Source organism: Crinia signifera, chromosome 3, assembly GCF_055691185.1.
Source record: "Crinia signifera chromosome 3, ASM5569118v1, whole genome shotgun sequence".
NCBI classification, from domain to species: Eukaryota; Metazoa; Chordata; class Amphibia; order Anura; family Myobatrachidae; genus Crinia; species Crinia signifera.
This window is the reverse complement of record NC_139219.1, coordinates 63,723,767-63,750,513: the sequence shown is the minus strand read 5'-3', so window position 1 is coordinate 63,750,513 and position 26,747 is coordinate 63,723,767. Positions and strand designations below refer to the sequence as shown.

Genomic DNA, 26,747 nt, shown 5'->3' with positions numbered 1-26,747 from the left:
TAATATGCTGTAGCTTTATTGCTTGTGCGATGTATATAATCTAACTGTAACTTACAAAAATACAATCATATCGTATAATCGTCCTTTTTAAGGATCAGAGTTTTCTGTGCCCACTTTCAGTTGCACGCGTCATTCCGTTTGAAGATGAATATTTTCCAGAGATGGTGACTAAATATTTATTTAAGGCATACAAAAAAAATATATATATGTAGATAGCTTTGGCAATTGGTTACATGAAAAAGGCGTAATGCAGTGACAGTTTTTCACTTATGAATGACTTCTTCTTTCAGCTTCTCGGCTAGCTGCTTCCTTTTCTGTAAATTCTTCATTTCTTCTTCCGACATCTTTTGCTGCAAAATATAAAAGGAAATATTGCGATCCTAATGGCAGGCCATCTGTTTTCACATATGTTACAGAGATAGATACTTGGCTTTATATTAATCGAAAACAACTTCTAGCAGATGTTTTACAATATACACCGTTTCGAAAGACTACATTGTTCGGGCCAACTTGACAAATGTCGGACAGATTAATGTCCACACACAAAACTGGTAATCTGTTCCAGTTTATCCTTCATGAACAGAGGAAATGTATCTGCAATAGTCAGCGCAACCAGTAGCTCCCAAAGCTGCATTCATATGATGCGGTTGGTTGAATCGATCATTGTGTTAAATGATAAACCGCCACCTGGATTTTATTTAACACATTCACAGATTCAATCAACCGTTTAGCTTCATATGCCGCTTTGGGAGCTACTGGTTGTGCTGCCCAATTTCTGCAAATGCATGATTATTGCAGATACGTTTCCTCTGTTCATGAAGGATAAACTGGAACAGATTACCAGTTTTGTGTATGGACATTGATCTGTGTACGCTGCGCATCCAAAATCACAAGCCTACCACTCATCTTGCACAATGTGTAAATCAAATTCTCAGAAGGAGGTTGCCCAGTTCTAAACTTGGAGGGTTATGGAAAAAATCCACCTAACAATGGTCTACTTGGTTTGAGACCAACCTTTCCTGTGCACACCTCACATCTAACACTGTTATGGTTACCTGTCTGGAACAAGATGCCTGTTCTTCACTTTCTTCAGAACTCTGTGTCTCCTTTTTAGAATCTAACTTGTGTGCTAAGAGAACCGCTCTTCTCTGTTTGAGATATTCAGCGCGTTCTTTGAGCTGTTCCTTCTCCAATTGCGTCAAGTTCTGCATAAGAAATGATTAGACAAGCAACTTTTAAACTGCTCGCACTTTTTAGATGCATATTTTCTTATATTATTCCATAACTGCCAGTTAATAAGATAACTTACCAACAATACTGTATTTTTTTATTTTCCTTTAGACAATGGCAGTATTAGGTTATCAAGCGGCATTGGTTTCTTTCTGACAGGTTTTTGCATGGTATCAATTTTATTATCCTTGTTAAGGATACAAGAGTTGTAGGGATGCAGGCATTGACTACACCAGGGTGCGCTCTATTAAACTACACTGGAGGGCAGTTACAATGCTTTGTATAATGTGTTACTTTTCAAACCTGGAGAACTTTGAAAATTAGAGTCCAACAACGACAATATTTCCGGTTCGCTGACATCAGGTGGGGGCGGGGGAGGAGGCAGCGCTTCGAGCTGGCACTGATCCAAGTGCTGCCTCCTCCATAGTGTGAACAGGAAACAAGTTGCTCGACCCATTTAACCCGTTCACACTGCACAGCAACGAACTGGTTCTTTCTCTGCTTTTTACCTGGTTCGTATTGCCATGTTGCTACCGGTTAGCTGTAACCGGTAACTCCTTTCACATTGCACTAATTACTGGGTCGAATCAGCAAAAAAAGGCTTGTACCCGGTAATTAGGTGCGATGTGAAAGGGGTATAAGAAACTTGGATGCTCATCCATGCTCCTGTACCTTTCTAGGGATCCTAATGTTGAATTGCTCCTTTCCCCTTCTGGTGATCTGGATCTCAACTTGGTACTATTTCTATCACATTCATATGCTGTTAATGTAGAACAGGGGCAGACAACCTGTGGTACTCCAGCTGCGGTGGAACTACACATCCCATCATATGTTGGCACAGTTTTTGCATGCCTTAACTGCATGTCTGTAGCAGCTGGAGTACCACAGGTTGCCAACCCCTTTTATAGACCGAGTTGCTCTTCTCGCCTTCTAGAGATCTAGGGGGCAGATTTATTAAGCTTGGTGAAGTGATAATGTGGCTGGTACTTTATCACCAGCCAATCAGCTCCTAACAGTGAAGTTACAGGCTTGGTTTGAAAAATAACAGGCAGGAGCTGATTGGCTGGTGATAAAAACCAGACACTTTATCACTTCACCGAGCTTAATAAATCTACCCCTCGATTACTGCTGATAAACTCTATGGGAGCGAATTAGTTATCCACAAGGGTCTATCAGAATCTTGTGTATTACTATAAGGCAGGTTACATGCTAAATTAACCTTGCTCTAAACCAGTGGTTCTCAACCTCAGGACCCCCACACAGTGCACCTTTTCCAGGTCACCAGCAGCTGCCCACTGTATCACCAACTGATACTTTGTAAAATTGCACAGGTGACCTGGAAAATATGAACTGTGAGGACCGAAGTTGAGAACCACTGCTATAAACCCATAGAATTGTTAACAAAAATGGGGTTGGTCTTCCATAATTACCAGCTATAAAGTCAGAAACTCGCATTTATTAATTTAAACTCTTTAAAAAGAACACCCAAAAAAAAAAAAAAAATAAAAGATGAAACATACTTACAGTGACAGAACCTTGTATGCCAGCCTCTTTCCTTGCTTGCTCCATCCAGGCTGCAGCAGCATCTGTGTTACTAAGTTCTTTAAACCTAACAGTAGGTGGCTTATATGGAAGCTCTTGTGCCTTCAAGGGCTGTTTTGTGGCCTCAACAGGCTTGGCTGCTTCTGTGGAGATATAAAATGTATAATAAAACCCTGGTACAAATGACAACTGTATACTATGTATACATCATTTCAATTTTCACAGAGCAGCAATTACTATTGATAATTCAGAGTTCCGTGTAGGCAGCTAATGTCGCCTATTCGTAGTTTCCGTTGATGGCAGGTTGTGTTTGTCCTCCGCCTAAAGTCAGTTCCAGCAGCGATTTCTAGTTAAAGACTTGCCCACGGGATTTTCTACGCGTTTGCAAGGGAAGGAACTTTGCCATAAGTTTAGCCAACTGATTTCAGAATGTTTTTCAGGACATATAAATAGATTTTGGTAGGGAGAAAAGATCAGGGAATATACCTCTACATTTGAGAGCCAGCTATCAGAATACCGACGCTGGTATTCTAGCAGGAATCCGGTAAGTACATCTGTTGCTTCTTACCTTGTATACAATCAGCTGGCAGAGTAGGGGATGTGCCGGATAGTGAACACAGCACTGCTGCTTCAGGCCCTTGATAATCCCACACAGCACCCTGCTTGCACCAGTTAGTGACATTAAGGACTACCTCTGACTGTATATGAGGTAAGTAGTGGGATGGGAAAGGGAAGAACATGCGGCAAGCTTTTCTTTTGTACTGACTTCTTGGGAGACAGAGAAAGGGTTTGCTTGCAAACTAACGTTACTGAGAAGCTACAAGGTGTAGGTTTTTGTTTAAACATATGTGAAGTAAAAGGTTTAGTGAGATTCTTTTTTGCGCAACCAAGCAGCAATTCCAGGTAAGGGCTTGGAGGAAACACCACACCTCCAAAGAGAGATAGAATGTAACAGAATACAGGGTTGCCCTCCACCTCAGAATAGCGCTAAAAAAATTTAAACGTAACTCCCCTGTTTAAATGGACACAACCGGATTTGGATCTTCTGGGGTAGTGATCGTAGAATATGAAAAACAAAAAACACAGAAGAGCTTCCTGCAGTGTTGGTTAAGCTAAGAGCTCCAGGTTTTGGTAGTACCCTAAGAAAGCTGCGTTCTGGCTACAGAGCTGTTCAGGATATTCAGTGGTTGCGTTTGTAAACATCGATCACATCAAAGTTTGGGGAAATTGTCATATTAAGGATCTGTTTTTACTTTTACCGTGGTGGAATTCTGTTACTAGACGGAAGGAGAGGATTCAGCATCATATATGATACGCTATATTCAAGTCACAAAAGAGTGAGTACCTGGAAAGGGGGAATCCCCGACTTCATTTGAATATCCTGGCTTAATGAGGATTTATACTGTTTCTGATGTGCTTTTCTATTTTCTAAAATAGTGTGAGTGTTTTGAGAGGGGGAACCCCCCGATAACATTTTCCACATACATCATATGTTGATTACATCTGCACAGTATTGTTTGAAGTAGCAGTATTACACGAGGGCGAAGCTCTTCTGTGTTTTTTGTTTTTCATATTCTACGATCACTACCCCAGAAGATCCAAATCCAGGTGTGTCCATTTAAACAGGGGAGTTACGTTTAAAAAATGTTAGCGTTATTCTGAGGTAGAGGGCAACCCTATATTTTGTTTAAACATATGTCAAAAGAAAATGTATAAATTTAAATTTAGGCAAATACCAGTAAATTATAGTATTTCAGGACAGAGTTGATGTGTTGTATAGAATGGTGCGTGTAAACTGACAAGATACGGTCGTTTGGTCGACCTAAAGACAGTCATTAGGTCGACAGGTCAGTAGGTCGACACAAGCATTAGGTTGTCATGGTTTAGTTCGACAGTCAAAAGGTCAACATGGACCTTTTTCCTAAGGCTTGTGTCAACCTAATGACCTGTCAACTGTGTCCCATGTCGACCTTGCAGTATGTCGATCTAGTGGTGTCGACCTAATTACTGTCAACCATCTTTAGGTCGACCAACCAATCCATACCCAACTGAAACTAGGTCAATAATGATTACTCAGAATAAAAGTCTAGAAACCATGGCCTATCTATGGAGTCAATTAATTTACATGTGCAAAGGTGAGTTACCATTGCAAGGGCGTAGAAACACCGGCAATGGCAGACCGTTCGTACCTACACAGCTTGAGCTCGATCTTTGTATGCAGTACAATGGGGCTGCAAGCAAAAATCAACAAGTCCCGTATAGCTGCTGTGTGTTCTGCATATAGAGGCACTTACTTGTAGAGACAGTTAATGGTATCGATCCCTAAATACTGAAGTGTAAATACAGGTTTATCACATTTTCCTTTCTATAATAATCAATAATTACAGATTTTTATTTAAATACAGAACAATACATTCCAACAGAGGAACATGCCAATTAGTTTCTTAGATGGATAGAAATGCCATAATGGAGCAGGGGGCCTTGAACCAAAGTATAGATTTTATGGGAGCAGATTTTATTTTAGGATAGTCTTTATATTTATATATATATTCAAAACTTTACATATAACCACATCACTGTATAATGTGCATTCCTTTTTCTTACCCGCAGTGGTATGGTCTAAGTATTCGTGGTATAAAAACAGATTAACTATAATCTCAGCAACGGAAAGGTTTGCCATACATACAGAAACAAAAACGACATAAAATAATCCTTCATAAGGTCGGCATACAGACTCAAATATACTACCAAAAGGGTAGACAAATGTTATCCTGCTGTTTCATACAGGTTTACAGGGTGGAATCCTGTAGCAGTGGTTCCCGGTCTGGGTGCCGTGGCACTTCCAGGGGTGCCCTGGTTTGGTGATCCAGGACCAATTCAAAGCCGTCATGGTCAATGTCCTAGGCAAAACTAGTGTTTGTTGTTGCCAATCATAATATATGTGCAAATATATATATTTTTTATTTCTCCGTAACAAACTATTGGCCCAGGGATGCCATTAAAAATATTCTGATGCTCCAGCGTTCCCAGATTCAAAACAGTTTGGGAACCACTGGCCTATAGGTATCGGAGACCTCAACATGCCTATCAAGTGGACTGTTTATCTCTGACCAATGTGTTTTTCTCCTTAAAATAAAAACCCTGTATTACTGGAGTTATAGTGTGTACACACGGACTGATTAGGCGGATCGGGAGGGACGTACGGGCCACAGGGGCCATTTTGTATTGAGCAGCAAGGCCCTTGTTCCGAGATAGTAGAAATAGACTGTGCTGAACAGTCTATGTCTACTTCTGATTCTGATGCCGCGCATCGGGATCGAAGCGAGATCGGGTGCGTCCAAACATGGTGCGATTTGCACTACCCTACTAAATCATCCCGTGTGTACACTGCATAACATGTATAACTATGTAAAAATACTGTTGAAGCGGCAAAATATTCTACTTGTTCTATACCAGGGATGGAAAAACTATAGCCCTCCAGCTGTTGAGCTGAGCATCCCAGCGTGTCAAAAAATCTCAAGTGATAGATAGTCAAGATTGTATAGTTGAACTTCAGTAAATTTACCCTTAAGGGGGGATATTCAATTAAGCTTCTAAAAATTAAATGAGGTGATGTTACCCATAGCAACCAATCAGATTCTGTCTACCATTTTCTAGGATGCAATCGAGATAATAGATAGAATCTGATGGTTTCTGTGGGCAACATCACCTCTTTATTTTTAGAAGTTTAGTAAATTTGCACCTAAGCAGAAGATTATCTTTCATGGCTGGACTACTTCCTACAGATTGAATACAACACTGATTCCCAGACATTCATGGATCATGCTCTTGCTATGGTATACCTGTCACTGGTGAAGTCTTAACATATGTGGATGTTTTAGGGGAATTTTCTAAATTAGATGCACTTGTTTCCTGTCAAAAACAAAAAACAAAACATATCAAGATATCCATATTGTAGATCAGTGGTTCCCAACCCTGGTCCTCAAGTACCCCCAACAGTGCACGTTTTCCAGGTCACCCGGCAGGTGCACTCATTATTCAGGCACATTTGAAAAGATCCACAGGTGGAGCTAATTATAGCACTTGTGATTCTGTGTGGAGACCTGGAAAACCTGCACTGTTGGGGGAACTTGAGGACCAGGGTTGGGAACCACTGGTGTAGATTATACAATTGTATTTTATTTTGAAAGTGTACTTACCTTCTTGCGCAGCTGTTCCTGTTCATACTCTTCTCTTGATATCCTAGAATTTTAGATATAAAATGTTGCTCTGCTTTGCATAACTGCATCGGTACAGCCCCTACTTTAAAAGTATAGTTGGTATGGTAAGTACAACATTAAGGGGGTATTCAATCTCCCACAGCCATCTCCCGATGGGGGAGATGGCTGCGGGGCCCTATTCAAAGCTGTCTTCCCCGACAGCACTGAACAGGGGATCTCGGCAGAACGAACCTGACTTCACGAGCCCGACTTCACGAGCAGTCGCGCTCGTTCTGCTGAGAACAGCTGGGAATTGACGAGCTCCCGGCTGCAGCTCGCCTCTTTCCAGCCGCAGCTCGCGGGCCCGCCCCCTTCTCATCCCGCTGCAAGCGGGACATTGAATCCCACCTGCAAATTCTCGGTCGAACAGACCAAGAACCGAACAGGGTCACTTCTGTCGGGCCAGCTCGACAGCTATGACCCAACATTGAATACCCCCCTAAAAATGCAAGAGATATAAAACGAAGTTATCCCAGACTAGTTGTACATATTACCAATACACAAGTAAATAGTAGCAGTAGAATCTGTTGATTGATAATGGAATTCCGGTTAATAAATGACACAGTATATACAACGGATACAGATCATATAATAATATTTTCAAACACAGATCATAAAATATTGCACATGTGCAATATTTTATTAAAAAGTAATGTTGTATTAATAATGACAGCAAAATCAAGCTGCCTTCTGGAGATCAGGGTCCTATCCTGTCACCCCGTAGTGCACAGCTAGACCAATCAGTGCCACCGCAACTAAAAACATGCACTGCTGTGCATCCCACTTCTATATGCTAGCCTTGCAGCTTCCTTTCCCTGAACACTTGGGGGTGTGCTCCATGACAGCCAACCCAGCTGGAATACATTAAAAGTTCTTCCAGGCATGTTGTGGCTCCCAGAACAGTGTTCTATATTGTTCCTCTGGGGCTAACCACAGAATCCACTGCACTATGATAACTGGTGTTTCTTAGTGGCTGCGGGTTTGTCATGTGATTGGAGGTCACGTGGCAAAGTGAAGAGGCCCTGTGCAATGGTCTGGGAGTCCCATGATGGCAGTGCAAAGCTGTGTGTGCACATACTTGTAGTGCAATAGTCTGGGTAGGTATGTGGTCAGGCTGGTGTTACAATACTGTGGGGATGAAAGTTAGGGTGGCCAATTGCTGGGATTTCAATCCTGTCTACAGTCACATCCTGGGCAGCATCTGATCACCTGCTCAGACACTGCCCGGGCTTCTCCAGTCCCCTGTTGTGCAGCTCTGCGCAGCGTGATAAGGTCAGAGGTCACGCTGTGCAGGCAGCACCGCCCATGTAAATATGCAGGGTGGTCTTTTTCATTAGGGAAGCCAATCCCAGGAATCGCGGGATTAAGTGGACCCCCCCAAAAAAATTCCCTGGGATTAGATTACCTAGTGACAGGGTTACATGCAACAGGCTTGTGGAATTTTAGCAAGTGTGACTAAAGGCTTGTATATCATGTGGCAGAGGTTCTGTATGATCTAGTTTTACTAGCAGAACCAGAAAAAAAAAGTTACAATTACAGGCCTCAAACTCTATTGAATACTGTGTGCTGAGTTGGGGAAAGAGGCCGCAGCTTGTCCTCTCTCTCTCTCTCCCTGTGTAGGGGGTGCTATCAAACCTGCACCCAACAACCCCCCGGATTAGACATGGCGCTCCCTGAACAGTGCATGCAAATGCTTTGTGGCCACACAAATTATGTCATTTTTTTCAAGGAGGGGTCTGGCCATGTCTTCTCATTTTACCTTGACCCGAGTAAATTGTCAACCCACGTGACCTTTACTAGAACAGCCTAACATGAAAGGGTTTGGGATCGTTTTGTCTACAGCAACTAGGTTGACAAGCAGTAGGTCGACACCACTAGGTCGACAGGCAAGGCCGACAGGACATTGGGTCGACTCAATCATTAGGTCGACATGGGGTTTTTCACTGTTTTTTATTACCTGAATGTCAACACTGCTGACATGGACACAGTTGAAAGTGCACCGCATTCGCTCGCTATGCTAGGGGCGTGGTGGGAGAATACTATTTTATTCTCCCACCATGCCCTAGTGCAGGCATGTCCGAACTGTGGCCCTCCAACTGTTGTGAAACTACACATCTCAGCATGCCTTGCCATAGTTTTAGCATTCCCAAATAGCAAAACTGGGGCATGGCATGATGGGACTTATAGTTTTAGAACAGCTGGAGGGCCATAGTTTGGACATGCATGCCCTAGTGGATGAAATACCGCCTGTCGGCACATGTTGGCTGAAAAAACAGTGAAAAACCCCATGTCGACATTTTGACTGTCGACCTTGCTTGTGTCGACCTCATGAACTGTCGACCTACAGCCATGTCGACCTAGTTGCTGTAGACCCAATGACCGTATCCCCATGAAAGACATAGGGCAAATGTAATAGGGTGCGAGAACCCAGAGATGCGGTAGTTTGTCCAAGACCAGCTGTATTTAAAGTGGCCATCATTTACAGGTTGGTTTGCACCCCTGGCCTTTCACACCACATTACATTTACCCCATGGTTAATAATGTATGGCGAATTCTGGCTCATCTTTAGAAAAATAATAAATAGACAAATAATGGTTGTATCCACAAAGCTCTATCAATTTTCTATATAAAGCATTTCTTTTTTACCTCAGTGCTTCAGATATTAGTTTCATTTCCTGTTGCTCAAGGTCAGAAATAATATCTGTGCCATTCTGCAGGCATTCGGGAAGCACACCTGCATAGGGAAAAATACATTGGTAAAAGGATATTAAATAAGGTAATGGGAACACTTTAGAATAAATTACAAGGGATATTTATACCATTTTGCCAAGGGGACTTATAGTTAAATAGAAGGTCTTGTATTGTTAAGGAAACTTCCATAAATAACAGGAGCAATGTATTACCATTTCTTTGTTGGATTATTTGAATTGCTTGCAGCTGCAGTTCAATATTCTTCTGTAGCATCATTTCTTTAAAGATAGCAAAATCTTCCACAGCGACTACAGGCTGCAACATGCTCTAGAAATAGTGACAAGACAATTCCAATTTATTAAATTACCATGAAGTTTGATGAGACATTAAAAATGAAAGTTCAAGTTTTATTTTCCTTCTATCTGTCAGTTCAGAAAGCAACATCCCAGGCTGATCTCCGTGTACTGCAGATGAAGAAACCTAAGGTCAATGAGCAGATTACAGAAGCATTATCTCTTAATCTACATTATCCTTCCAAGATTGTCTCTAGAGAGCTTTATGGGTGCAGGCTGCCTTTTCTTAATTGGAAACAACATATAGCAAAACAGATACGCTTTGTTTTTTTAGAGAGAATACATTAAAAACGACACAACATGCTGGAGAATTTCTTATAATGACTAATATATATCAAGACGCTCATCGTCTGCTGATCCATACTGCCAGTCCCTCAATTGGTTGCCAGTATTTTACCATATTCAATAAAAAAAATACTTCTACTCACATATCAAGCTATGAACCAAACTACACCAGCATATATCTCAAAATATCTCCCAACTCGACCACTCCACTCTGCACAAGATCTGCGTCGTCTGCACCGATTACTAGCTCACATTCACTATTACAGGATATATTCTATATATTTGCATAAAACATTAATATAATGACCCGTTCAGACCGCACATATTACCCGGTATTTCGATGTTTTTTTTTACAGTTTAAAAAACGGTAATATGTGCGGTATTTGGAAAGGGTAAAAAAAAAGCAGGGTCCTACCAGTATCAGACCTGTTTTTTTTTTGCAGTCTGAAACAGTATTTAGGACCCAGCCAATAGTGAGCACAAGCTGGTCCCGCTCTGTGCATATCTAATGAGAGGGACCCGCTAGTGCAGTGAATATGTAATGAGCGGGTCCCCACCCCATGCATATCTAATGAGCGGGACCCGCTAGTGCAGTGAATATTTAATGAGTGTGTCAATGCCCCCTGCATATGGAATGAGTGGGACCCGCTCATTCCATATGCAGGGGGTGGGGACCCGCTCATTAGATATTCACTGCACTAGCGTGTCCCACTCATTAGATATGCACAGAGCGGGACCTCAGTGCTCAACATGCAGGAGTTTGCTTTCACACCGCAAAACCTGCTTAGTAAGTGCGGTCTGAAAGGGACATAAACCTGCTTTGACCCGTATCTAAAACATTTTAAATACCGGGTCTAGGCCGGTTTTGTGGTGTGAAAGCCAAAATTGACATGGTTCTGTAAAAGAATGTTGAAAAGCACAAAAAAAAAAAAAAACCCATGTATAAATAATGTATATATTGAAAGAATGGAGGCCAAATCCCTTATTCAGATCTGATCGCAGTACAAATTTGTTCTCAAAATTGGCAAAATCATGTGCACTGCAGGTGGGGCAGTGAATTAGATTTATGTGAGTTATTTTGTTTCTGTGCAGGGTAAATACTGGCTGCATTATTTTTACATGGCAATTTAGATTTCAGTTTCAAGACACCCCACCCAAATTTAACTCTCTCTTTACATCTGCCCCACCTGCAGTGCACATGGTTTTGCCCATTTTGAGAACAAATTTGTACTGCGATCAGATCTGAATAAGGGCCTAAATGTAATTGGGTGCAAGTTTATATGCAAGTACAAACTCACACCTACTGGTACTGCAACTCGCACCATGTAATATCTGCAAGTTATAGAATTGGAGGCTATCATAAATGAAGGTCCATGTGAGTTTAAAGGCAGGTAAACTCATACCTTGTAATGAAAGTTTCCTTACAACATGCAAGTCTGACAGAAGCTTTCACAGATCAGTAAGATCCGTGCAGGTTTCTGTGTGTTAAAAATCAGAAAACAGACAAAAGTAAATGAGGTCCTCCCAAAATCTATACCCAGACTCAGGCTCTATGAGCCGGCCCTGGTTCAAAAAATCCACAAAACAATATGTAGGCGTCTCCATATTTTCAGAACCAGAACTGGGCTCATCTATCAAGGGGTAATGCCACAGCCTGGGGACTCACTTGACTGGGTCCCCTCGACAAATCATTCATCCCCCTAAGTAGTCAGACCAGGCCAGGAATTCATGGAACCCCCGATAAAGGGGGTCATCCATTATTAGTCTGGCTAATGACAGAGAGAGTCAGTGCACTCACAGCCAATCAGCAGCCTGTTTCCATGGCAAATATGGAATCTACGAGGGTGTCCAGGATTAGTGGAAAATCGAGGTATGACTGGTTCAGGTAAACAGTTTATTTTTTACTTCAGGATATCTAATGAGAACCCGGTCTGTGCAAGCACTAGATGAATATGGATTAACTTCCCAATGTAGAGTATTCTTCTTGGAGAAAAGGACCAAACACGCTAGGGACAAGGTGAGTATACAGTATGTGAGAGTATTAGTTATACTTCCTATAATGTGTGTGCGTCCTGTCTTTATTTTAATATTTATTTTACAAGAGAACTATAGGCATCAACAGGCCCTTCAATAACCGCATGCTGGTTCTCTAAGCACCTGCATGCTGGGAGGATTCTGGGACCTCTAGTCCTCATGTGCAAGGGTGCTGGGGCAGCTTCAGGCCAGGACTTAAGTGCCCTGGATTGGCCACCCCTTTATTGGGGTGGGGTTGCCACTTACCCAGAAATCTCTGACCTGGGTTGACTAATTAGATGTGGTGAATAATGCTTTGACTAGGTGACGCTGTCCTTGGTTGTGGAATTATCCCCTGCTGGTGGAGTTTGCTGCCGATTCTAAACATATAGAGGACCCCATCACATTTTTCCCTGTATTTGTTTGTGTCAGGACCAACTCATGGAGCCCATATTTAGTTTATTTTACAAACAGAAGCCTGGACAATTTTATTGATCGGTGCAGGCTTCTGTCTAACACCAGTCAAAAGCTGGTATTTTTTCAATTTTTTTTTTTCTAATCCTGTACAACGCATTCTCTGTTACATTGTGTGAGTTGTAGGTTTTAAATGAGGAGATATCTGGACGTAAGTTTGCCCCCTGAACGTAGTGGAAATGCGAGTTTCAGAACTTGCGCCCTATTACATTAGCCCTTGGTGATTAAAGTGGAACCATACCACCATCATCTACTGAAAAATTACTTGCCTTGTTTAATATGTACAAACAAGAAAAAATAAAGATGGTGGGGGGTGCGGTGGTGTCTGTCAGTTCAGAGAGACGTACTCATCTTGTTACTCTGCCCCAGCTCACATAGCAAGAGGGTTGTGACTGCTAAATGAAATAAGTCCAGGAACAAGCACATTAGTCTGACAGCCTGATTCTCCTTCCATGTTAATCTGCCACAGGAGCATTATGATGTCCGATTGCTGCAACATGGACAACAAGTCCACACAAATGGCTATATATGGTTGTGTCCCAAGGCTTTTAAGATGCAAGTAATTAACAGAAATGTTCTATAAATTCAGGCCCATGACCCTAAAGCTAAATAAGCCGCTATTACACCGATGTGAGCTATCGCTAATAGCAACCAAGGTACTTGTATACTATCACGGCTCCCACGATGGGCATCGTACAGGGAAAAATCGCATCGCATGTGATCACTTGGGCGGTGGGTGCCGCTTGGGCTGGGATGGGATGGAGCCCAAGCGGCACCCGCCGCATCAGGCGCACCATTCGTGCTGACTGAAGAAGAGAGAGGACGTGCGGCGTCTCCACCGGCCGCAGCACGCTGATCTCCCAACCCACCACACTCGGTCCCGGCACTAGAGGTAGGGTAAGTTAGGACAGCACACTCCACGGACTTTTACACCAGCTCAGAAGAGCTGTAAGCATTACAACTAACCCGCATTTTATTTTCAGGTGTTTTTCTCACTTATTTTTCCTTTCCTTTCTCTCATTATCTATTCTTTCCTAATTAGCGCCCATTCCTCCTAACTCTAAATATATTCTACTTCCATTAAACCTTCCTAACTAGGTAACAAAATAAACTATTGATTTTGGCTACTACTTGTCAACTGAAATAATTTCATCCGCCATCAAGCCCTATGCACACGGGGCGATTTAAGCCATTTTTGCTGGCTAAATGGTCGCTGAGCGATAATATCACCAGTTTTTTTTTGTTTTGTTCTGGGAGATAGATCGCTAGGAGCGCGCTCCTGCAGCCAGCCCTTAATGGTTGCTAGTCGCAGTAGTATTATGGCTAAAAATTGCTGTTGGCTGGTGCACAATACACTGTGCACCAGCGATTTCTAGTCAAAATGAGGTAGAGACAGAATAGCTTGTAATTTTCAGCCAAAATCGGTGGTCACTGATGAAACCAGTACAAATGACATACAAAGTGCAAATCGTGCGTGTTTAAAAATGGCACGTGCGGGGACTTATTGTGTGTTTGGTAAGTCTCTATAATGTTGGTGCAGTTTAGCGTATCAAGATTTGTCTATGTGTGGCAACAGTTTCTATTTGGATGTGGGAGACAAAGTGACATCCTCCTAAATGTGTATGACTTTGTTACAATTATGTCAACTTTATTAGGTAGTTAGAAACGGTTTCCATGCAGAGCTTGCCTGTACCTTGCAGAGCTTATGTACAGACTACTGTCAATATTGCGAGTTCGCTGTTTGCAGTGTGAACAAACCGCACATGCAGGGTTGCACCGGGACTGAACCGGTTAAAAGTCCCGGTGCTGAATGAAATCACAACATCTGATTCATTCCACAATAAATGGGACTTGTTTATTAGCTCTCTGGAAAAAACTTCAAGACAATTCGTTTCCGGCTTTTTTGAGAAACACCTATGGCACAGAATAAATCCATTGCTGGAATTAGAATGATGTGGAATTTAGATTTTATTTCAATTATTCTTCCGGTCGACATTGCACATAGTACCTATTCTTAAGCCAAACCGCAATTGTTAGTATATAATCTCCCGATTCAACCCTAAACCACATGACTCCAACAAGCAAGATAATGGGTCATTGCCTTAAGTTTGAGATGATACCCAATTGTCTGACTAAATTAACACATCTAAACCCTCCCAACAACCCAACTTATTATAGATATATCTATATAATAAGTTGAAGAGTCTGTGTGCGTGTGTGTTTCCGTCGCATTGCGGACATACCGTGGCACTCAGAGACACCAAATTTGGCAACAAGATACCTCTGGACCCGGTGGTGTGCACCTCGAAGCCGTTTTTGGGAAATTTCACTTAGAATTTTAAAAAACACCAAGCTTTAATTTTCCTTCCTTGATGATCTGGGGAAAAGATCGACGATCTGGGAAACCGGGGACGAAGGAACAACTCCACACCTGATTTCATTGCTGTCATTGAGTATGACAGACAAATTCTAACATTATGGTGAAGGCTTTAAACAATTAGGAAATAATTGAGGATATACATAGACCACACATAACACACACACACGTACACATTGTACACACACACAGTACACCACATACGCACACATAGCACACAACACACACATTTATACGTAGAGCACCTCACACACTTAAGCTGTGTACACACGGGGGAGATAGGGGCTGAAATCGCTGGAAACACACCGCATGCAGTACAATACAAATCCGTACAAACTACAACACACACCCAAAAACAGTACAACAAACACACAACTCCTGGCTTCAATCAATTCTATGGAGACGGACCACGATAAAAAATGGCCGCCCCATAAAGCAGACAGTTCTCTGAAACTGTTTGCGGTATGGGGGCGGCCATTTTATCATGGTCTGTCTGCATAGAATTATTAATTGAAGCCAGGAGGGGAGCCGGGACGCGCAGACAGGTAAGCCTGCGGCGATTGGGGGGGGGGTGGCACCGGCGGCCGGGGTGGGGCGAGGCCGGCGGGGAGGCGCCCCCCCATTAACGGCGGGGGGGGTGCCCCAAACCAAGCTACGCCACTGAGAACACACACACTTAAACATGGATATGCACAGCACACTACACACACATATATACGTAGCGCACCTCACAAACTTACACATTCGGCAGATATACACACAACACAACACAACACACACACACAACACACAGTACAACACACACCAACATTCACTACAACACACACCCAAAAACAGTACAATACACAGAACACACACTTAAACATTGCACAGATACACACACATAACATACCTCTAACAGCACAACACACACCCACATTCACCACACACACCCAAAAAACAGTACAACACACACAAAACACACATTTAAACTTTGCACAGACACACAAAGACACAACACACACATACTGTATATACATAGCACACCTCACACACTTACGCATTGGACAGATACATACAATATAACACACAAAACCACATACATTACAACACACACACAAAAACAGTACAACACACACAAACACACAGAACACATAAAAAATAATTTGCCGTTTATTTAACAGTCTGTACCGGCAAATAAAAACTGTACCTAATGTACCATTTCTACTTTGTTCCCCATATCCGTCTCTCCAGTCCTCCAGTTGCACGGAGAAATCTTTGTCCTGGCCAATGCACCCATTGATCAATACAAAGTGGGTACACTGCACTCACCCTGTTAGTCAGTTGGATATCAGGCACTGCTCTGCCTTAAGGGTTTCCCAGACTCTTTTGGTTTATAGATAATGTTTGGTCGATGGGCATGAGCGCTGCATGCATTTGTTTGAATGTTATGAGTGTAAGAAGTTGAAGAATAAGACTGAGATAAAGATTAGTCATGTTATAGTGTACAATTTACTCAATAATTCGTGAAAAAAATATGTGTACATAGAAGTACAATCAAGAAATGAAAGTAGGATTAAAAAATAAATTATGATTCAAATCTATAGGTTGGAGGGGGTATGGATATTTTGGGCATAATTGGTGTTTGGTACACCTACAGGGGGTACCCAGATGATGAGAAATTTTCACTACAGTGTCACCGTAGGGGGATTTCCAATTGGGGTTCAGGTGGTCTTTTAGTGACCCCTTTACAATTCCGTTGGTCTCTTCTCCTGGAGCCTATGGTCTCCCTCAGTGATTGACTATCATTAAGGAAGACCATAAGCTCAAGGAGAAGAGACCTACAGGATTGTAAAGGGTCCCTAAAAGACCACCTGGACCCCAATTGGGAATCCCCCTATGGTGACAATGTGACCGTGACACTGTAGTGAAAATCCCATCAATTGAGGGCCCCATGTAGGTGTAACAAACACCAATTATGCCCACAATATCCATACCCCCACCTATAGATTTGTTTCACAACCCACCCCATCCAAACAATTATCAGTTTGAATCAGAACTTATTTTTTAATCCTACTTTCATTTCTTGATTGTACTTCTATGTACACTTACATTTTTTTCACGATTTATTGAGTAAATTGTACACTTTGTAACATGGCAATTCTTTTTCTCAGTCTTATTCTTCAACTTCTTACACTCAAACCTTATCAATGCACCCATTGATGATTGTGATGGCTGGATCAGTGGATTGGCTCGGCGGGTGTAGGGAAGAATTTGGCCCATTGCACCCATCAGGGCCGGCCTTAGGCATAGGCACACTAGGCAATTGCCTAGGGCATTTGGAATTCCTAGGGGCATCAGCAGCTTCTGCTGATTAAAATGATATGCAGCATGCCTATATTCTGTGTGAGTGAGGCTGTATCTGCATATGAAATAGTGTATTCATGGAAATCACTGTAACATAGCATTCCGTATGCAGGTACAGCCACAGTCGCACACAAAATATAGGCATGCCGCATATCATTTTAATCATCGGAAGCTCCTTGTGTGTGCTGGTCATAACAATGCAAATAAGATGAATTTTCAGCAAAAAAGGCACCCGACGTTAGCAGAAGGGCCAGGAGCTGCATGGCCTATTGAGACAAGATGTATGAGGAAACATCTGAATCCAAGCAGAGGCAGAGGTCACAGTATTAGCGGCTGTGCGAGTGCAGTCTGCGGGTGGGTTGGTTGTGCAATAGTGTTCGGCATATGTGTAAGGGGCATTATGTGTGTCATGTATAAATGCATTAATAATGTGCGACATATGTGTAACAAGCATTATGTGTGTCATGTGTATAAGGGCATTAATAATGTGCGACATGTGTAATGGGCATTTTGTGTGTCATGTGTATAAGGGCATTAATAATGTGAAACATATGTGTAAGGGGCATTATGTGTGTCATGTGTATGAAGGGCATTAATAAAGGTTGGCATAATGTGTAAGGGGCATTACGGTTATAAGGACATAAATAATGTGTGTCATGTGTAAGGGGCATTACTGTGTGGTATTATCAGGGGTGCCGAGAGAAAGGGGTAGGGGGTACAAATTACCCAGGCCAAAGCCTGATGGGAGGGCCCAGTGGGGGCCCTGGGCCCCCTCCCCTTAAGTGACAACAGCAGCTGCAGCTCTTCTCCTCTGCCCAGCATGCACTGCTTTGTGCTGGGTTGCAGTGTGGCCATGGAGGTGGTTAAAATACAATATTTTCTCAGGATTTTTTTGTAAGGGTATAATTTGATGAGTAATGTATATAAGGTAAAGTGGTACTACAATGTGATGTAACATGAATAAGGGACACTCTCACATGATATAATGTGAATAAAGTTGCACTACTGTGTGGCATAATTTGAATTTGGGGTAAAATTGTGTGGCCATGCCCCTTCCCAGCAAGAACGCACCCCTATTTGGGCTGCGCACCAAATGTGTGCACTGTTTCTATTTAAAATATTGCAGGTAGGAGCACCAAAATGATGACTGCTATGATGAGGGCTGATGGTGCTGGGAAAGGGGAGCAGTGTCAGAGGCGGAACTAGTGGCGGTGCTAGGGGGCACCAGCCAAAATCTTGCCTAGGGCATCATTTAGGCTAGGGCCGGCTCTGGCACCCATTCCCAGTGGGGCATTACAGTGGTGCGGGTAGCGTGCGTCGCGTCATGACATCATGTGGCCAGGCCCGTGGACCTGCTCCCACACTCAGGGGCTGCCCCACTGTTTGGTAGAGATTCCCGGTGCATGTGCTTTACAGATCCCCAGACCTCAGAGACTGCTGCAGGCAGGTTCGGTGAGGGGAGTGGCAGTGGCAGGGAGCAGTGAATTTTTAATTAATTATGGCGGGGTAAGTAACGCCCACCCCGGTCCCTTCGCACTCAGCGCCTGTAATTACACACCCTAGAAACTGTACAATTTAAAAGTATAGAAATGGAGGTGTGGCCACGTCCCTTTCTGATTTTGTACCGATTTCTGACCCTCAGATGTTGGAGGATATGTCATACAGTTGGTGCTAAATCTCAGGAGTGGATGTGGAATTCATCAACACATACAAGTTATCAACTCAGGAGCGTTGTGTTTCAAACAACAACACCACACCTGATTTCATTGCCGTCATTGAGTATCAATGCAAACACATTCTAACATTATGGTGGAATCTATAACAAATTACAATCTTAGGTCTTTGGCACAGCATATTGTAAGATGACATTTTTCAGCAATTTTGGAAATAAAGATACCCCAAGGGTTTCCCGGGCAATGCCGGGCGGGTCAGCTAGTATTGAATATGAATATAATAAGTATAATACTGTGTGCACTGCTGCCCAGAAAGGAAAAATCACCTAAGTCCCTCCCTTCCTCCCCACCTTCCCTTCTTGTGTGAGTGCGAGGTAATTTGTCTAAGTAGAACTAGTCTTGTAGATGTCAGTTAACTAGCAAATTGTTATATGTACAATATCAATGTCAATGCTTCCTTCAGGAATTCTTGAAAATTCTCTTTGGAGGATCATTACGCATATGTTCAGAACCTAACTGATTGACAATTGTAACTCGTTGGAAAACTGCATTGAAAACTAATAAAAAGTAAAAAAAAAAGAAAAAGGTCCCGGTGCGACGCTGCATTTGCGATCTGAAGGCAGTAATACTATGATCTACCCAATAAATACATTCACATAACAAAAGGTTAAACTGTTTTATTCACTTACGTGTTCATTCATTATAAATAATTCAAAATTACAGACTATTCTGAACACATTTTTACTTCTATTCTGTATCTGTTTTACCCCATTTTGTCACAACAGGGGATATTCCATAAACTAGATGCACAAGTTTTGGGTGTGTAGTTGCACTCTGGTATACGTACACCAAGGTGTGCATCTATCAGAGCATGACAGCATACCCAAGAGTGGTATTACATATATTATTATTATATACATATGTTGCTTAGCTGTTGCTACATGCACAAGACAGTTAAGGCCCCCTTACACTTGTCAACTTATTGTCTCAACAAATTGAACCTGATTGACTCGAGATTTATCCTATGTGCAGGAGGTTCAATCTCTTCCAATCTCTTGGCTATACCCAATGGCACAGGATTGTGGATTGTGTCCTACACATCAGGCACATAAGATTTTGTCAGACGGCACAGCAGATCTTGTCAGATAAATTGACTCAAATTGGATCAAATCTCACAAAATCTCACAAGTGTAAGGGGCCCTTTACTGTAGGAGCCATTTTGCACATTGAAACTTATTTTGAAGAAGATTGTCACCTTTACTTCTGGAGAATGAGCAAAAGGAGAAATACAGGCTTGCTGGAACTGCTCTTCCTTAATCCCTACTTCTTTCAGATGTCCTTGAATCAGCTTCTCCACCTGCAAAATTGTATTGTTTGTCCAAGATCAGTGTGAATATGTGCATAACCAATCATGTACAGATCTCAATGTTGTGCTTTACCATTAGGGTAAAAGCAGGGAAAGTAATGGGAATGCCTTTCTCTTTGTACTAGAACAGTGGTGGACTGTCTCCTCTGCCACCCTGGTATCTGCATGATGCAGTCACCACCTGTATTCACTTATACTGGGTACCTCTGCTTCACAGATGAAGGAGCCATCTATGGGAGAAGAGGGATCAGATGAATGAATAAATGGATTAAAGAGTCCGCTTCAGATTGGATAAGTCCTTGTCATTTTAGCCAAGGAGTAGAAACCCCATTCTCCTGCAGCTGTCCTCTGTACGTGGGTATGGCCACATGACACCAATGATGGAAATTACAACCAATGTACTTTGTTAAGAGAAGGGGGTTAATTTAATGCACTCCAAAAGGTAAGAAACCCCTTTAAAATCTTACTAGTTTTGCCAACTCACCTAGAATGTCCAGGACAATGCCCCGTTTTAGGCAGTTAATAATATAATATTATAATAATTTTATTTAGTTTTTTGCAGCGCCGTACAAAGGGAATACAATGGAACAGTACAAGGAGACAAAAAAACGTAACATTACAGTAAATAAATAAATAACAAAAATATCGTAAAAGGTAAAAACAGCACCAAAAATTCAATGCACACTACAGCTTAGACATTAGTAATGGGAACATGATCAACGTTCTACTAGGGGCTGGTGGCCAAAGATGGAGATGAGTATGTGGACGAAGATGGTCGCTAAGTGTTTGAGTATTGGAAGAGCTGTAAGTGAAATGTGAAGAGAAGAGGGCTCTGACAACAAGAGGGAAGAGGGCCCTTCTCTGAGGAGCTTAAAGTTAACCCTGAATTCAAGGAGAGCAGTAGACCCTTCTAGATTTCAGCCACCTCTTCATAGAAATATGCTGAGCAGGGGTCATGGTGGTGCAAATTGATGTGAATGGTCATTTCCCTCTCCTAGTGCAATATGTGGTATTTTACAGCAGGAACGGGTTGTCCCACTACCCCTGTATGTCTTCTCCAGACTCTCCCAGAAGAAAGTCCCACAAAGACACTTATGTAAAAGTCTGCAAGTTGTGGCCAATGGCAAGATTTCTGTGACATCGCTGCTAGTTTACAGCAGCAATTTGTTTCACGTTAAAACCAAGTTGATACTGCCTTAAAACAATCTACTGCATTAAATAGTCAAAAGTTCACAGCTCGCTAATGACAACTGTCAGGCTATCCCATCTAGGCCAAAGCCGGATACCACATATCTGCATATGAAAGGCTCATACTATACATTAGTGATCCCCAAGGCACACCAACAGTGCAGGTTTTATGGATATCCAGGGTTAGGCACAGGTAACTCATTTGGGTACTTATGTAGTATCTGGGCTGCCGATTTTTTGTGATTGTATGCCTTACCTTAAGGCATACAATCAGATGCGATGCGATTTTGCATAGGATTCAATGTTAAGAAAGTCCTGTTCATTTCCCCACTATCCAAGTGGGCATAGAGTTGATTTTATATAGCGTGGTGAGCGCAGCGAGCCCCGCGAGGGGACGCATATTTCTTAAAAAGTATTCTGTGTCCGCTCGCCACGCTTCGGGCTCGGTGGCTCGCTACAGGTTTATATCCAACTCCATGCCCACTTGGATAGTGGGGAAAGGAAAAGGACCCCTTTTTCCCATTGAATTCTATGTTAAAATGGACTCCGACCATTTTAACATTGAATCCTATGGAAAAATCTTGACAATCGCATCGCATACGATTTGGTCGCATGCGATGCGATGCGATCCGATCCGATTTCTAAATCGGAAGCCCAGATACTACATAAGTACCCTCATTTGTACCTCAGACAGCTTGACTTTACCATCTGTGAATAACAGGGGTTGGCCCTAAATACAAGAAACAGGAAATACTTGCGTTTTGGCCTACCCCTGGTGCAACGTTGACACTGTACTGTACCAGTGCTACACATCACTGGTGAACATGGGAAAAACAAAGTAGACAGTATAGTAAATGATATCCTGCGCAGAAATCAACAGTCAAGGTGAGGGTGAACCAGGAGACAGACGTCTCTCTCACAACAACCTTAGAGTGTGACAAAAATAGTGCATTGCATACATAAAACGAGGTGTGTACAGGCTCATAAAGGCTTCTTTAGACTAGAAAGAACATGTACACTTCACCACATGCAAAGAACACACATTAGCAAGGCTGTACTCACACTCTGGCTTACTCAAAATAGACGATTGGCAATCACATCTGGGTATCTTTATGTCCTCATGTATAATGACATATCTTAATAAAAGAATAACTCATTAAATCAATGTGGTCCACCAGCAGGACTTTACACTCAAAATGAATCCATGTTCACAATTCATGGGATAGCCATAAAACCTGGGCTGTATGTGTGCCTTGAGAACTGTGGTTGAGGACCACCGCTGAACATCATGGCAAATAAAGTTAAGTTCAACTTCATTCTAGAGGTCAGCGGGTTTGGTTTTTCTTGGTTTTTATGGACATATTATTGCAATTTCAGATTTTTCCAATTGGCTATCGGCCATCACATGTTTTTATAGCCAATAAGATCCCACTTTGAGATCCAAGTAAAACAGAACCTGCTCATCTCTACTTCATTTGATATTAAATGTATATAATCACAGAAAAATCTGCAATAATTTATATTTGTAAATATAGTCATTTGGCCAGTGTGGACAGCTAGCTAATCTTGTATGCATCTTCTATTCATGTAAGTAATATACTATATTCACCATTTCCTTGTAGTCATTGTGAATCTCTGTATAGGACAACTTATTCTCTTCTTCATCATCAAAAACTGTAATTAAACACATCAGGCTTTTAGTCATTAAAGTAAAATACAGAATGGAATTGTCAAAATACATAGAAATAATCCATATCTAAATGGACAATTTGGGAAAGAGTTAATGGATTCGTAGATGGCTCTACCTACTGTGCTTGGTTTGATGACTTGAATTCTGTCCATTTTGAAAAAGGTCTGTTTTTATTTTAGCCATCACACACACACACACACACACACACACACACACACTTCCATTGAAGAAGGCAGCACTCAGACACAGGAATAATCCAACAAGTGTATTATATAATAGGCAGCATCATCCTAGTGCTTTTGGGGACTCTACACTGTGTTCAGGGAGACTGTGACACACAAATGGACCAATGGTGTGGCAGTCGCCCTGAGGACAAGGCAGAGTCCCCAAAAGCACAATTCCTGCATCTGAGTGCCTTCTTCTCCAATGGAATTTTACGTATTTCAATGGAAGTGCACCAGATCATATTGAATTATAGAAGTGAGTGCCGGCAGATTGTGGAACATCATTAGAAACACAGCAAATTCTGTGAAAAGTCCAATATTCCTGCCAAAATCCAGCATTTTACAAAGTCGGCAATGTAATAGCACCAGAGTTCACTAAAAAGGTGTGTAAACTCGTATCGATTTACTTTCGATTTCGCCTTTCCCACCCCCTTTCGATTTGGCCTTTGCTTTTACATTCGATCTGCACTTTTGCATTCGATATCGATTTCAATATCGAATTTGATTTACATTCAAGGCACATTATACATATTCGATTTACTGGATCGAATTTGATATTTCCTTGCCTGCACAGTCCCGCTCCCGCACATTACACAGGTCTATGCCGATTACACCAGGGCAGCCACCCAGCAGCACCAGCTCCGGTACATTACACAGGTCTATGACGACGACACCAGGGCGGCCACCCAGCAGCACCCGCTCCGGTACATTACACAGGTCTATGCCAACTACACCAGGGCGGCCACCGAGCAGCACCCGCTCATTACACAGGTGTATGCCGACTACACCAGGGCGACCACCCAGCAGCACCAGCTTTGGTACATTACACAGGTCTATGCCAACTACACCAGGGCGGCCATCCAGCAGAACCCGCTCATTACACAGGTGTATGCCGACTACACCAGGGCGGCCACCCTGCAGCACCAGCTCTGGTACATTACACAGGTCTATGACGACTACACCTTGGACAACCAGCAGCACCTGCACAATACACAGGTGTATGCTAACTACACCAGTGCTGCCACCCAGCAGCACCCGGTCCAGCACATTACACCTTGGATACCCAGCAGCACCCACACATTACACAAGTCTATGCCAATTCCACTAGGGGGGCGGCCACCCAGCAGCACCCACTCCTGCATATTACACAGGTCTATGATGACTACACCTTGGACACCCAGCAGCACCCGCTCCCCTACATTACATAGGTCTATGGTGACTACACCTGGGCAGCACCAGCTTCTGTACGGGTATGGGTCATAGGGACGACAGTAATTAGATTGAGTCAATAGATTGACCACTATTGGTCGATAGTCAAAAGGTCAACACATGAAAAGGGTCAACACAAGCAATAGGTCGACTTGGGAAAGGGCAACATGAGTTTTTTTGTGTCTTTTTTTGTGTGCCTATGTTGACATGGACACCGTCTTCTCTTGCCATACTTCGGGTATGGTGCTTTGCTACGCTCAGTATACTATTATAATCTCACTCTTTGCCCACTTGGATAGTAAAGTATGAAAATAATAAAGTAAAGTATTTAATAACACTCATGTCTATGTTTTCATGTCGACCTTTTGCTTTTGTCAACATATTGAGTGTTGACCTATCGATCACATCCTCTCCAGTACATTACACATGTCTAGCACAACTACACCTGGGCAGCCACCCAGCAACACCCACTCCTGCCCATCACACAGGTCTATGCCAACTACACCTTGAACACACAGCAGCGCTGCAGCCCCCTCGCTCCTGCACATTACACAGGTCTATGCCGAGTGCCGAATACACCTGGGCAGCTACCCAGCAACCCCTGCTCCTGTCCATTACACAGGTCTCTGGCAGCTACCCAGCCAGTAGCACCGGCTCCCGAACATTACATAGCCATCACCATGATACCATTTCACAATGACATCCTCACCGTATCAGTGAATGTGAACCCCCTGCTCCCAGCACTGCATGCATGCTGGGAAATGTAGTTCATCTGATCTGTCCATCTGCGGACAGGCAGAGTACATCAGAGACGGTAGGTGGGGGGTGAGGTTAGTAATACCTGTGCATTTCTGTTCTATAAAGTCGCCCACTGGGTCAGTCCAAGTGGGGCAGCTCAGGAAGCCCAACACGCTCTCCAGCACCCATTCCGCGTCCTCCTCGGCCATTGGCGATCCTCCCTCAGGCTCCTGTACGTGCCTGGCCCTCCTGCGCTAGGAGGCAAAGGCGGCTGGCACCGGAGCCAGGACCCCGGATGAAGTATACGGGACCTGTGTGCGCGCTGCCGGGGCGGGTGCGTCTCTATGGCGACCGACGTCATGGTGATGCGGGGTACAGCGCGGTGCCGCGCATGCAGCTCCCTGTGTGGGGGGGCGGGGGAGGGGACGGAGAGAGAGAGATTGTGTGGGACCATGCTATGTCATGTGCCTTTGGTGTACCCCTGTGACCGCCTCCAGTCACAGTGTGCCACAATGTGGAAGTTGTGCAGCTGCCAGTAGGTATGGGTCATTGTGTCTGTCAACCCATATTAGGTGGACATGGATTGGGTTTGCCACTAAAGGTCGACACATGAAATAGGTCGACATGATGTTTTCAGGGTTTTTTTTGTCCCGAATGTCGACATAGTTGACATGTACACGTCAAAGTGTATGGCTGGTAGGGCAGGAAATACCGCCTGTTGGCACAATTTTTTTTTTTTAAACTTAAATTTTTAAACCTAATGCTTGTGTTGACCTACCAACCGTCGTTATTATCCATGTTGACCTATTTCAGTTGTCGACCTAAAGATTGTAAACCTAATGGCCGTATTCCCAGCCGGAACAAATGAGTTATTTTTCTTATCTCCGACTGGATGTTCGGGTAATTCAGACCAGATCGCTGCTAAATTTGCAGCCAAATGAACCGTTTTTTTTTTACTGTCACGTCTGCATTTTTCTTAGCACTCCCACTAAATGGGCAGTTACCATCCCCAGATGCCTACTTCCTGTCAATCACCTTGCAAACGGCTAGCAAAGGAAAAACGTAGCAGGAATTCTTCACTAGCATACA

At 42.9% G+C, this 26,747-nt stretch overlaps 1 protein-coding gene across 1 annotated transcript; it reads right to left on the bottom strand.

Annotated features, from left to right (window-relative positions):
• CFAP36 (cilia and flagella associated protein 36) lies at positions 1 to 26,015 on the bottom strand. Its single transcript, XM_083175906.1, has 10 exons — positions 25,762 to 26,015; positions 23,407 to 23,471; positions 20,499 to 20,600; positions 9,935 to 10,049; positions 9,678 to 9,765; positions 6,972 to 7,014; positions 6,615 to 6,684; positions 2,755 to 2,915; positions 1,056 to 1,205; positions 1 to 350 (listed from the first exon to the last, which is right to left on the bottom strand). The coding sequence occupies exons 1-10, from the start codon at positions 25,865 to 25,867 to the stop codon at positions 264 to 266; spliced, it is 987 nt and encodes a 328-aa protein (XP_083032032.1). The 5' UTR covers positions 25,868 to 26,015; the 3' UTR covers positions 1 to 263.
• Between the last annotated feature and the right edge of the window lie 732 nt (positions 26,016 to 26,747).

What these genes read in the sequence shown, in the direction of transcription:
- CFAP36 (XM_083175906.1), bottom strand. Translation starts at nt 25,867, where the DNA reads ATGGCCGAGGAGGACGCGGAATGGGTGCTGGAGAGCGTGTTGGGCTTC. An exon ending in CTCATTCTCCAGAAGTAAAG is followed by an intron (nt 10,050 to 20,498) that starts GTGACAATCTTC and finishes CACTATTTCTAG; the next exon opens with AGCATGTTGCAGCCTGTAGT. An exon ending in CTAATATCTGAAGCACTGAG is followed by an intron (nt 7,015 to 9,677) that starts GTAAAAAAGAAA and finishes CTAAAATTCTAG; the next exon opens with GATATCAAGAGAAGAGTATG.